The sequence below is a fragment of the Cnephaeus nilssonii genome (genome assembly GCF_951640355.1).
Source record: "Cnephaeus nilssonii genome assembly, chromosome: 4".
Classification (NCBI taxonomy): Eukaryota; Metazoa; Chordata; class Mammalia; order Chiroptera; family Vespertilionidae; genus Cnephaeus; species Cnephaeus nilssonii.
The window spans coordinates 41,748,745-41,761,126 of NC_137075.1; the positions used below are offsets into that span (position 1 = coordinate 41,748,745).

General features: G+C 50.9%; 1 protein-coding gene across 4 annotated transcripts in view; it reads right to left on the reverse strand.

Moving 5' to 3' along the window:
• RASGRP1 (RAS guanyl releasing protein 1) overlaps window positions 1-12,382 on the reverse strand; it is an 85,417-nt gene that overhangs the window by 23,081 nt on the left and 49,954 nt on the right. Inside the window, exons 4-9 of one of the 4 annotated variants that reach the window (XM_079768912.1) lie at window positions 10,447-10,509; window positions 9,154-9,285; window positions 7,201-7,354; window positions 3,963-4,136; window positions 2,735-2,851; window positions 97-372 (exon numbers count right to left, since the gene is read on the reverse strand). In XM_079768912.1, coding sequence (XP_079625038.1) covers window positions 97-372; window positions 2,735-2,851; window positions 3,963-4,136; window positions 7,201-7,354; window positions 9,154-9,285; window positions 10,447-10,509 — 916 coding nt within the window. Of the gene's footprint in view, window positions 1-96; window positions 373-2,734; window positions 2,852-3,962; window positions 4,137-7,200; window positions 7,355-9,153; window positions 9,286-10,446; window positions 10,763-12,382 lie in introns of all 4 variants that reach the window. The other 3 variants (XM_079768913.1, XM_079768914.1, XM_079768915.1) reach the window with 3 other exon arrangements.

Genomic DNA, 12,382 nt, shown 5'->3' on the forward strand with positions numbered 1-12,382 from the left:
TTGTATGAGGATTAAGTGGGCTAATATTTGGTAAGGTGCAGAGAGTGATGCCTGGCACACACAGTGCTTAGTCATCGTCTCCCAGGAGAGCCTCACCGTCAGCAGGTGCACCAAGTCCTTGTTGGCCTCCAAAGGCGGGGCCACCTCTTGCAGCTGGACCAGTTCGTTGATATGATTGTAAAGGGCCAGCAGCTTGTGGACGTTCACCTTCCCATCCTCTAGGTAGTCGGGCATGGCTTCATACAGGGAGATGAGGTCCTTGAGGTGCACCCCCAGGATGGGGATCTTGAAGTGGGTGCACTCCCCATAGGCTCGCCGGTAGTTGTCATAGTTTCTGCAGGAGGACAGCAGCTCAGTCATCTCACCCAGGACCTAAAAAGCGGAAGAGGAGACCCCATCACTGCACCTGCCAGGCAGGTTGTATTGTCTGCTTTCAGCCTCTACCATGATTGCACCCCACCCCTAATCTGTCGGGAAGGGGTGATTCACCTAAAAGGTGCAGATCATGATCCCCAATTAAAACTCCAGTTTATGTCAAAAGGCTCAGAGAGTACTTACAAACACAGGTGTGCTTTAGTTGATTCTGTAACATAACTGGAAAACTGAGGCCTTATTTGTTACTTTTACACTAAAGTTTTTCTATTAAAAAGTACATAAGCATCTGATATGAAAGTAAAAACGGTACAAGAGTAGACAGAGACTAGTGTGTCCCTCTGACCTCTGTCCCTAAGCCATGCATTTCCTTTCCCCCGTGTCTTCTGAGTCCTAGACCAGAAGGACATTGTTAAACATTAGGAGTGTGATACTGGACGTGCTGACAGTGCTGCTGGCCTGGGGAAGGCACCAGAGCCTCAGTCTCCTGAAGTTTACCCTTCATGCTGCATTCTGGGCCTTCTCTCAGTTCACCATGGGCCTTTGTCTAGGAAGCAGGTGACATTCCATCTGCCCGCTGAGACTGACCCGGAGAGATTGAAGAGACCAGACCAATTCCCAGGAAAGGACAGGCGGAGGATGAGGCCGAGGACCACCCTCCCTCGCCCTGGAAGGGGCAGGGCTGCTCACCAGCACAAAAGGCAGCAGCCGACCTGGGGTTCTTTTCTGACGCCTGGCGCACGTCAGCCAGCCGGTCACAGAACCCCGTTCCCCACGTGTGCTGACCAGCTTTCTCAGAAGCAAAGATGGGAAGTCAAGACTGTCTGCCAACCACGTTACAACACAAAATTACCTTTTTAAACACTGCCACAGATTCTTTTAATAAAATTGTGGCCTAAGTAGTACCATTTCTCTCCAGTGAAGAGCCCGAGGTTCTGGATTAGCCTCCCTCAGCCACTGAGCTGGCAAGCCCTCCTCCTCACACGTCTCTAGCAAACAGTGCAGGGGCGTGTGAGTAGGGAAGGTGCTCACAGGTGAGAGACCAACAGCAAAATGATATATTTTTGTTCTCCTTGGAAGGGGAAGTAAACTACTGGGGGACATCTGCTTTAAGCTGGACTTAACTGATTATGCAGACCACCCTGAGGGGCCAGCAGCCACAGACAGGAAGCACTGGTGTGGGGACCCCGAGCTGAAGAGGAGCGAGCTTGTATCTTATAAAGGAAATGACACGAAGGCATGTTAGTCTCTGTGGCTTTCCTCTGTCACCTCTGAGACTTGGGTTGGTCTCAGCAGAACTAGGGAATTATGAGGTGACCAGACCATTGGGAGGAGGTGAGTAGCGTCCTCATAGCCAAGCGTTATGAGAGCAGGGTGATTAACTGGAGACCCCCAAAAGGAGGCTGAACACCTGGGAAAACATGAGGCCACGAGGCACAGATGTCTCTAAGAGAGAGTCTGCGCCAGCTTGGGAGGAGTGGGATTTGGGGTTAGGGAGGGAGGGGTGGCCCTCTTAAATAAGTGAAAATGCTCAAAGAGCAGTCATTATCTAACTCAGACCACACAGCTACACTGATGCCTTCGGTATACCATCGTGGCTTATGTTTATAACAGCCTTACGAAGGATTAACATTGATCCTGTAAAATCTAAGAACATAGGAAAATGCATTGGACACTTGAGAAAAATATTCCTCAATGAAACACTATTACAAAATGGCACCTGAAAAGCCCATTTCCAATTATCTGGGAAAATTCAACTATCCAGAAGGTCACTCCAAGGGACCTGGAGAGCCAGGGTTTCATTGTTTCCCTATATAAGTGTACTTGACATGCAAACGGAACCACTGGCCCTTTGGGGAAAATATTCTGGGCAAGGGAGTCAGTATTAAAGACAATAACTGAGCCCTAGCCGGTTTGGCTCAGTGGATAGTGTGGGCCCTCAGACTGAAGGGTCCTGGGTTTGATTCCAGCCCTGGTTGGGCATGTGCAGGAGGCAACCAATCAGGATGTCTCTCACATTGATGTTCTCCCCCTCCCACTCTCTAAAAACTCAATGGAAAAAATCCTCTGGTGAGGATTATCAACAAAATGAACATTCAGTGGCATATAAGCATGGGAAGGAGGCACATATTTCACCTGACCAGCAGGGACACTGGCAGCGACAGGGAGAATGAATCACAGGCACTTTCTGATCTGTGACATCCCCACTCCGTGGGTTTCCTGGGGGTTTGCCTCCTTGGTATTTTGCCCGGTTGACGGGATGGTGTGGTTGGCAAATGCTTCTTCCTGGGTTACCCCTGAAGGAGGAAAGGGCGCTGTCCCAGGGATGTGCTGAGGCTTCCAGAGAGACAGTAGCACTGACCTTGTTGATTTCGTGGGGGACGTGGGAGCTTGTCTCCTTGAGCCTGGAGATGGAGCTGTGACACAGGCCGCCTATCACAGCCATCAGAGTATTGAAGTTCTGGAGTTGGTGGAGCTTCTGTGACACACAAAACAGGTGAGAACAGTCACTGAACATGCCTGTTACATGCGAGCTCAGAGGCCGCCCTCGTCTCTGGGCCTCATCTTCCTTACATTGTCGAGCACTAGCAGCCAGGTGCCGCAGCTTCCTGGTCCCTTCTCCCCTCAGGCTTAATCCAGACCAGGAGATCCCAAGTCTGACAAGGCGTCACGTCTCCCTCCCTCTGTGCTGGTCCCGGACCACCTAGGTCAGTGGTGTCTAAGAACCACCCAAAGTACTTGTTTGTTAGCACCGGATTTCTGGACCCAAGTCCAGATTTTCTGATTGCCTGGATCTGGGGTTGAGCTTAGGGATCTGAGCTTTTAATACCCCATTAGTTAATATCAGAGCAGGCAGTCCATGTACCAAACTTTGAGAACACTGGACCATCTAGTACTGGACAAATAAGCATAATCCTGTATATCTTCCACACTGAACTAACCTGTTTTATTTTTTAGGACAAAGTGCATATATTGGTCAGTAATTGGGACAAAGAACCTAGAATCTCTGGGGAATTTCAAATACGTGTTCATAGAACTGTAGGTCCTTGAATAAAACCATTTCAGTCAACATCACTTCATTATTATGTTGATGAAATGCCATGTCAATTAACGTATTAAATAAATTTATTTATATTAATCTATTAAAACTGGTTTCATTATACATCATAGTACCTATTGACATTGAGGACTTAGTGTACCGTTTCCTCTTATCAAATTCTTAGTATGCTGCCCCTCAAACACTCAGCTCAGAATTTAACTGTGGGCTTGAAGACCTAAGACAACTCCAGCCCCAGGAAAACTTGGACTTGCCCTTTCCTTTGTCATGGGGGCCAGATTTGAGAAGACCATGTAGGCTGGTAAGCACCTTCTAAGAAATGTTAAATATCTAAACAGATCTAAAACGGAATCCCGAGCCCTGAGATGTCCTCTCCATAGAGCCCCTGTGTGGGAACCAGAAAAGTTGCCATATCTAGACCTCAGGACAGTTCAAGGACACTAACCCCACTGCGGCTCAGGAGGGGAAAACTTGGCTGCGGGAGGAGGGGAAAATTCACCTCAGCCCAGGCCACACTGACTCGGCCACTCACCTGCGCCACCTGGATGAACTTAATGAAGACTTCAGCTCGCAGCTGCGGGGTGGGGCGGCTGAGCACCATCAGCTGCACCCACTGGGAGATGCCGTTGCACAGGGCTATGGACCGCTCCATGGTGGGGTTCTCCTTCACACAGCTGTTCACCACGTAATTCTGATAGTCGGAGAACTGCGGGAAAAGGACCCCATCAGGACTGCTCTGGTGTGCTGAGGCATCTGAGGGGCATCCAGTTGGTGGCTCGGACCTGCTGTGGGACCGAGGAGCCCACCTCTCCTGTATGTCCTCTACTTGGCTGGCAAAAATGGTGGGAAGGAAATCTACCCACAGCATGGTCTCTACCCCAAAAGTCATTAGGCATACATGGATGTGTACTAATTCACCCAACACATGAGTTAATTCAAATACTGTATTTGGGTTGATATTGGTACTTCTGAATTCTAAAGAATAGAAGAAAAATCTCAGGACTATCTCACCTCTGCTGCTGAAGTTAAGGGAAAAAAGGAATTCACAAGACTTTCTCCTCCCTGTTCTCCATCTCCCCCCTCTCTCCTCCCTCCCTCTCCGACAGCTGTTTTCTTACCTTAATGGGATGATAACATCTGCTCTATCTAGCAGATGAAATTGTTATGAAGATTAAACATGATAAGGTATGAAACCACTTTAACTTTTCCAAGTGCTACATCAATGTGAGGTGGTGCTAATAGGATAATTATTACCTTCATGCTGAAACAAATATGCCTGAATTGAATTTGAACTTGAACAGAGGCCAAGTGAGTTGGGTACATGAAACCTGGTTAGCTAATTCCATGACCATAGTTTCCCAACTGGACAACAGCACTGACTGTGGTTGACAATCAAACAGCATATGTGAAACAGGGGTGCCAGAGATCGCTATAGAAGTGGAGACTGGAGCTATCGTGGCCTCGTCCCAAACAATCCTGCTCAATAGGATAACCAAAGGGAGGCGGCGCCTGCCTGCTCCGCTGCTCCTCTGGACATTGGCGCTGCTCACCATAGATTCACAGTTGGGCCAGCAGCATGTGAGTGGAAGTGATGGGACTTTTGAGGGAAAGGTGTAAGAGCCACTGAACGATCCGCCATGCTGCCGGTCCACAGCTGCAGAAGCTGTGTAAAGGTGAAGCCTTCTGCATCTGGGTCCCTGAACGACCCATGTTACGTATGTCGTGTGAGTGAAAGATACACTTTTGCTTTGTCGGGCCACTGGGATTGTGCGGGAGGAGCTGGGGGTACACTGATGAGACTAGGAGTACACTGATGAGAAACAACCTAAATAAAATAAATGCAAATGAGCAGAGCCCTATTGCTGTGATGACTCAGGGCGAAAACTCTGAGTAGGACCAAAACTACTCCTTAGGAGACACACACGAAACAAAAATCTTCCTGGTTCTAACAGAAAATTCCCGTGACTCATTCCAGTGAATTCATTTATATATTCCTCCCACTATAAATATAACACCAAATTTACTTGTTTTTTAAAAGAATTATCCCAGTAATCTCACTCCTCTCCCCCCAAGTATTACAATAAACAGGAAATATCAAATGCCATCAGTTCACAGCAGGGAGACATCTCCCTCTGGCCCCACGTCGGAGGGGAGACTGCTGGTTGGGAAGCTGCTGAGAGCTGTGTAGGAAGAACCAAGTCCCCAGGCAGCCGTCTTCTCTGAGGGGCCGCACCATTCAAAAGCCAGGAGGGTTCCAAAAGACTGCCCCTCTGCAAACAGCACTGCCGCACCCTCGGGAGCACGGGCTTGGCGTCCTGCTCTGCACCCTGCCAGCTGGGCGCCGGCGCAGCGCAATTTTCAGTGTGAGAATGGCTCCTTTCAGCGTCCCTCCCGTGATGGGAAGGCACTGCCAAATGGAAACTCCCCAGGTGGGGCCTCCCAGCAAGTCCCCTGGTTCTGTCAGGGGTGCTGTGAGGGGGCTGGGGCCAGTGCAGAGTCACGCTGGGAGGCTAATTTCCAAAAGGGAGCTGGGAGGTCCCTGGCTGGCTGGGCAAACTGCTGTGTAAAAGCAGATGTCAGTATGGTGGGAGAAAGATGAAATAACTTGTCACCTGGCTGCGGGACTCCTTTCAAGTAGAACCGGGCGCTACCTAGCGGGTTTGGCTAGTGTGGTTAGAGTGTTGGCCCACGGACTGAAGGGTCCTGGGTTCGATTTCGGCCAAGGGCATGTACCTCGGTTGCAGGCTCTATCTCTGGTCCCGATTGGGGCTCGTGTAGGAGGCAACCAACCCATGTGTCTCAATGGCATGGATGTTTCTGTCTCTTCCCTACCCCTCCCCTCTCTATAAAAATAGAAAAAATATCCTTAGGTGAGGATTAAAAAAGAAACACACAAAAACCAACAACAAATAGAACCAGGCTCAGTAAGTTGGTGCTGAGTGACTGAGACAGGCATGTAATTCTAGCCCCAGCTCTTAATCTAATAAGCTGTGTGACCTTGTCGAGCCACCCCTCTGGGCCTCCATCCCCTCATCTGGGAAACCCGGGTCACTCTGTCACTCTGAGAAACGAATCCAGTAACGAGGCAGTCTCTATTTTAGAGCAAAGCTGAAGACCATTTTGGGGGAGGGCAGGGCTGAAGGTGCCGTTCCCCAGGAAGCATATTGGTCAGTGAGGGTCTGCGGGCACCTGCGTGTAGCCAAGCTGTCTCGTGTGGCACCAGTGTTCTTTGGCATCATGTATGGAGATGTAAGGAGCAGGTTTGGGTCAGCAAAGTTTATCTCTGGAATCATCAGCGACGGCTGGGCCATGTCAGCACCACTTCATGGACTTAGGTATATTCTGGGCTGAACCAGTAACATCTACTTTATTTTGGCATGCCCCACAGCCATTCAGACCTACCCTAGAATGAACTCAAAGTCTTAGAGGATATCTCCATTTTGGGGGGAGGAAAATGAAAAAATTTCTGGCAACCTAATGACACACATGGTTAAAAAGTGTGTGTGTGTGTGTGTGTGTGTGTGTGTGTGTGTGTGTGTACACACGTATACATGTATGCCCACTGTACTGTCACTTGGGGGTGGGGTGGCATGGAGGATGGAGGGGGAGGGACCGCCCAGGAATTCAGAGCACTGGTTCTCCGGACGGTACAGAGTCTAACGGGAAGGCCCACCAGCACCGAGAGCCTCGGGGGTTAGGAGGGGAACGGGCTGCTGTATTTCTCTGCAGAAATGCCCAGGGGAGCCTTCTCCTGCCCCTTGGGTACGTACGGAGATCCTCCGGAAGGACTTGAACTCCAGGTAGGTGAGGTGCTCCGACAGCTCTTCCGGTTCCAGGTGGTCAAAGAGCAGGGAGACTTTCCGTTTCTTGCTGGTGTTCGATTTTATCCTTTGAGTAAGTTTCCTGGACCAGTCACGGGCATTGCTTTTGTGGGAAAACGTGAAAGAGAGAAGATGGGGGAAAAGAATACATCAAAATTGCCTTTGAATACAAGTCAGTCCAGTTTTGCATGAGAATATACAAAGAACCATTAGCTCACTTTCCTCGGCCAAAACAATGCATCAACAGAGTTTTCCCAAATCAACTTTTTCTATGGCAGCAACTAGGAAGCCTGGCTGGTTTCCTGTGAACCTTTAGAATGCACGTGGGAACTGGGGAAAGGGTTCCCATGGGCTGTGGGAAATAGGGTTCAAGCATTGGCCTCAGTTTCCTTCAGTCCCTGCACGGCTGCTCTCTCCATGCCTCCTCGGTGCCCCATCGTTCTCATAAGGGTCATAGGGACTCTACTAGTTGGAAATCTCAAGGTGGGAAGGTAGTTTTCATGCTGGAAGGGCACAGAACCATAGCGAGGAGATGTCCTGCTGCAGGGGTCATGGGGAGGAACACTTTGAGTGACTGCTGGCATTTCCCTCCACTTCCCAGCTGATGTCCCCAAGACAGCCTAGCGCTCCCCCCCCCCATTTTCTTGTAACCAACCCATGTGTGTCTGATTCAGCTTGTTTCCTACACTAAGGAAGCAAAGGGAAAGGCCGTTTGCGAGGTAGCAGGTTGCAGATGTGTGTTTCTAACTGGTATTCCTGAGAACCTTGTCTCTACAGAGGGCTCTGTGGCCAAATGAGTTTGGGAGATGCTACAAATTCTGCAGCCTATTGTCCAATGAGCATATTACAGCCTCCGAGATGCACTGCAAATTTTGCAAGTTTAACTCATCATTTCTCAAATGTATCTGGTCAGGCTAAATCTCACTGACTAATTCCTAAAGAACAGACTGGGAGATATTGGTAGAGGAAAGTCACACCAGCAGTGTATTGGGACAAGGAGATTAAGGTTTGAGAAGTGCCCTGGGGCCTACGTTCTGCATCTTTAAAATGAGGGAATTGTTACTTGAAAATCTCTTGTATCTTTTGAGTTGTATTATTCTAAGTAGAGGTACAGAGAATCCTAAGTGACAAATGGATTTATCGGGGACTATGACATGTGACGTTTACCTTTCTGCACAGCTATGACCCAGTACACTGAGCTTGTGTCCGGCCACGAGCTTAGCATGCTGTGTGACCCCAGACGAGTCAGACAACCTTGCTGAGTCTGTTTCCTGGGATGTTGAATGAAACGATCTCTAGAATTCCTTTCAGTTCCAGAATTCTATATTCTAAGGATCTGCACTATTGTGAAATAAAGTGGCCACTCTGTGAAAATTTTAGTATGCAATGTGTGTACCCTCCCCCGCCATATTTCCAGAGTGGGTTGACCTCATAAATAAGAAATCCACGAAGTAATGGGAATTATCCCTGCGATCTCTCCCAGCTCCCGAAGTCCACGTGTCTTTTACAGACTCCACAGGCTAGACGCCCTCTGTTCAATACATTGTCAGCAGTCCTTCCCCATTTTCAAGTTCAGGGGCCTCCAGGCATTAGCTGCCATTCCGCGTGCGCGTAGTCACTGTGCTTTCAGTTTCTCACAACCTGGGCACGTTTTAGTCACTGTCTTGCTACCTGATTTCTTTTTGACTGGGTCTTACATTGTTTCTGCTCGTGAGTATTAGTCACCCACAGCTTTATCACCAGGGCGTCTCTGCTTGCTTGTCAAATGTCAGGCTTTTCACTTTGGTGAGGTGGTTTGAACCTGCCTCTCTGAGGGGCCTCTCCCAGCGGCAGAGCCACAGCCACAGCCGGGCGGGTGTCCGGGCCAGCGGAGCGGAGATGCCTCCACACCCTGGCACTCACATTTGAGTTGTGTCGATCAGGCGGCAGTGTAACTCCTCCCCACTAGCCTTCACCAGCTCCTGAAACTCCTCCATGGTGTTTGTCAAGCTGGCATCCATTTTGAACATGGTCCAGAATTCCGTTATCCAGTACCTGCACGGCGGGGGTTAGAACACAAGCCAAAACGAAGGCAAGGGTCACTTTGGTGCGTCCTTCCCTCAAAGAGGACTGACAAAAAGACAGGTGGGTTTGCCCTTCTATATTCCTGGGAACATGGAATATATATTCTTTTCTTTTTTAAAAAAATATATATTTTATTGACTTTTTTACAGAAAGGAAGGGAGAGGGAGAGAGAGTTAGAAACATCGATGGGAGAGAAACATCGATCAGCTGCCTCCTGCACACCTCCCATTGGGGATGTGCCCGCAACCAAGGTACATGCCCTTGACCGGAATTGAACCTGGGACCCTTCAGTCCGCAGGCCGACGCTCTATCCACTGAGCCAAACCGGTCAGGCTGGAATATATATTCTTAACATAGAACATAATGAGTAGGAGGGGGGAGTGGGGAGGGAAAAAAACCACCTGTCTACAGCTCTCTGCCCCTCCTCATGTTGGAGGCTTGGATAGGATAAGGTGTCTCATAGCCATGGCAGGTCTAGGCACAGCCACGCGCATCAGAGATAAGCATAAATAAGACAACTACAGACAAGCCAAAGGTCCCAAGTGGGCATGTATGTGTAAATTACACTTCACCAGGTCTCAGACTATTATGTGGCCATTAAAAATAATACTTACAAAAGTTTTTCATGACTAAAGACACTTTCAATGATATTAAAGTTAAGTGAGAACAATAGGATAGAAAACTTTATATGTCTTTAAATTGCAACTATGATTAAAAAATCTGCTTGGAAAAAAGACAAAGAAAAAATGCCAAAACAGGTAGTTGGATATGAGAGATTATTACTATAGTTATATTCTTTTCTGTATTTTCAAAATGCACTGATATGAGCTATATTACTTTTATGATTCAGACTAAACACAAACAAGACAACCTCTCCCCATGTCGTTTGATAGCAAAATACTGTGAGACTGAGGAAAGCCGTGGTCTAAAATATTACGCTCAGGCACACCAGGGAAAACGGGCTGTGCTCCATGTCCAGTACTGCCTGCCCTCCCAGGCTGCCCAGAGGTGACCCGCAGAAAGACGGTCAGGAAGGGGAAGGCAGGGGCACGAGGAAGAACTAGATCACCTTGCTGCAGTCTTTCCTTTCACCCCAGGCCACAAAGACCCAAATGCATGCAGAATCCTTACCTTACAAAGTAGCAGATCTTCAGGCACAGCCCTGGTGACTTCTTGGCCCAGGCATCCTTATACGTGGGCTGTGGTTAAGGCAAATGGAGCTTCTGCTACAGCAACCAAACAGCTGCTCAGCTGTGGAAGTGTTTGCTAAAACCAACCCCCTCCCGAAATAAATGTCAAAGGAAAATGTTTTCTTATCTCTCCGGCCATAGAAAAACACCAACTTGGGGTGCGCTCACGCTGAAATGGCGGTGGAAGAAGGCCACAGCGTCTCCTCTGCAGAAGTAGAGCTAGGAAGTCCACGGCGGGGAAAGCCCTGCACAGGCGACTATAAGAAATGCCAGAGCGGCCATGACCTCCTGCCCGAGACCAGGAGACCAGGAGTCCAATGAGACCAGTTAAAGAGAGCAGCCCCTTGTCATCATTTACAATGCTTCGAGTAACTGGTAAACAGTTTGTGCGGTGGATTAGAGAAGAGGGGGAAGGAATAAGTATTCAGATATAGTGTCATGACAATAATAGGAAAATGACAATATATGCCTAGAGGATGTTAGTAGGTTGTCCTTGTAAGTTGGATGACAAGTTGGACAAAGCCATGTGACTAATGTGAATAAAGCCAAAATACAATCAGAGACATGTTAAGGATCCATACCATCTGGAATATTCCATGAAATGGTGCCATCCTATCTAATAATAGAGTAGTATGCAAATTAGCCATACCTCCGCGACAAAAATGGCGGCCCCCATAGCCACAAGATGGCGGCGACCAGTACGCTCAGCCCCGCCGGAGTCCCCCAGTCCCAGGGAGGGCTGCCGCTGAGAGCCGGGCAGCCCGGGTGTCGGGCTGGGAGGTGCCGGGGACCCCATGCTACCATCCCCTCCCAGAAGCAGCCCGGGGTGTCAGGCTGGGAAGCGTCTGTCCCCCACGCCGCCATCCCCTCCCAGAGGCAGCCCGGGGTGTCCGTCTGGGAGGCGCCCATGACCCCACCCCGCCATCCCCTCCCAGAAGCAGCCCGGGGTGGGAGGCAGTCCGGCTGGGAGGCGCCTGCGACCCCAAGCCGCCAACGCCTCCCAGAGGCAGCCCGGGGTATCCGGCTGGGAGGCATCCATGACCCCACGCCGCCAACCCCTCCCAGAGGCAGCACGGGGTGTCTGGATGGGAGGCATCCATGACCCCACCCCGCCATCCCCTCCCAGAGGCAGCCCGGGGTATCCGGCTGGGAGGCATCCATGACCCCACGCCGCCATCCCCACCCAGAGGCAGCCCGGGGTGTCTGTATGGCAGGCGCCTGCGACCCCACACTGCCATCCCCTCCCAGAGGCAGCCCGGGGTGTCTGTATGGCAGGCACCCATGACCCCACCCCGCCATCCCCTCCCAGAGGCAGCCTGGGGTGTCCGGCTGGGAGGCATCCGCGACCCCACACCGCCAACCCCTCCCAGAGGCAGCCCGGGGTGTCTGTATGGCAGGCACCCGTGACCCCACCCCGCCATCCCCTCCCAGAGGCAGCCCGGGGTGTCTGGATGGGAGGCACCCGCGCCCCCACACCGCCATCCCCTCCCAGAGGCAGCCTGGGGTGTCTGTATGGCAGGCACCCGTGACCCCACCCCGCCATCCCCTCCCAGAGGCAGCCCGGGGTGTCCGGCTGGGAGGCATCCATGACCCCACGCCGCCATCCCCTCCCAGAGGCAGCCCGGGGTGTCTGGATGGGAGGCGCCCATGACCCCACCCCGCCATCCCCTGCCAGAGGCAGCCCGGGGTGTCTGGATGGGAGGCGTCCGCGCCCCCACACCGCCATCCCCTCCCAGAGGCAGCCCGGGGTGTCTGGATGGGAGGCACCTGCGACCCCACGGCGCCAACCCCTCCCAGAGGCAGCCCGGGGTGTCCAGCTGGGAGGCACCCGTGACCCCACACCGCCATCCCCTCCCAGAGGCAGCACGGGGTGTCCA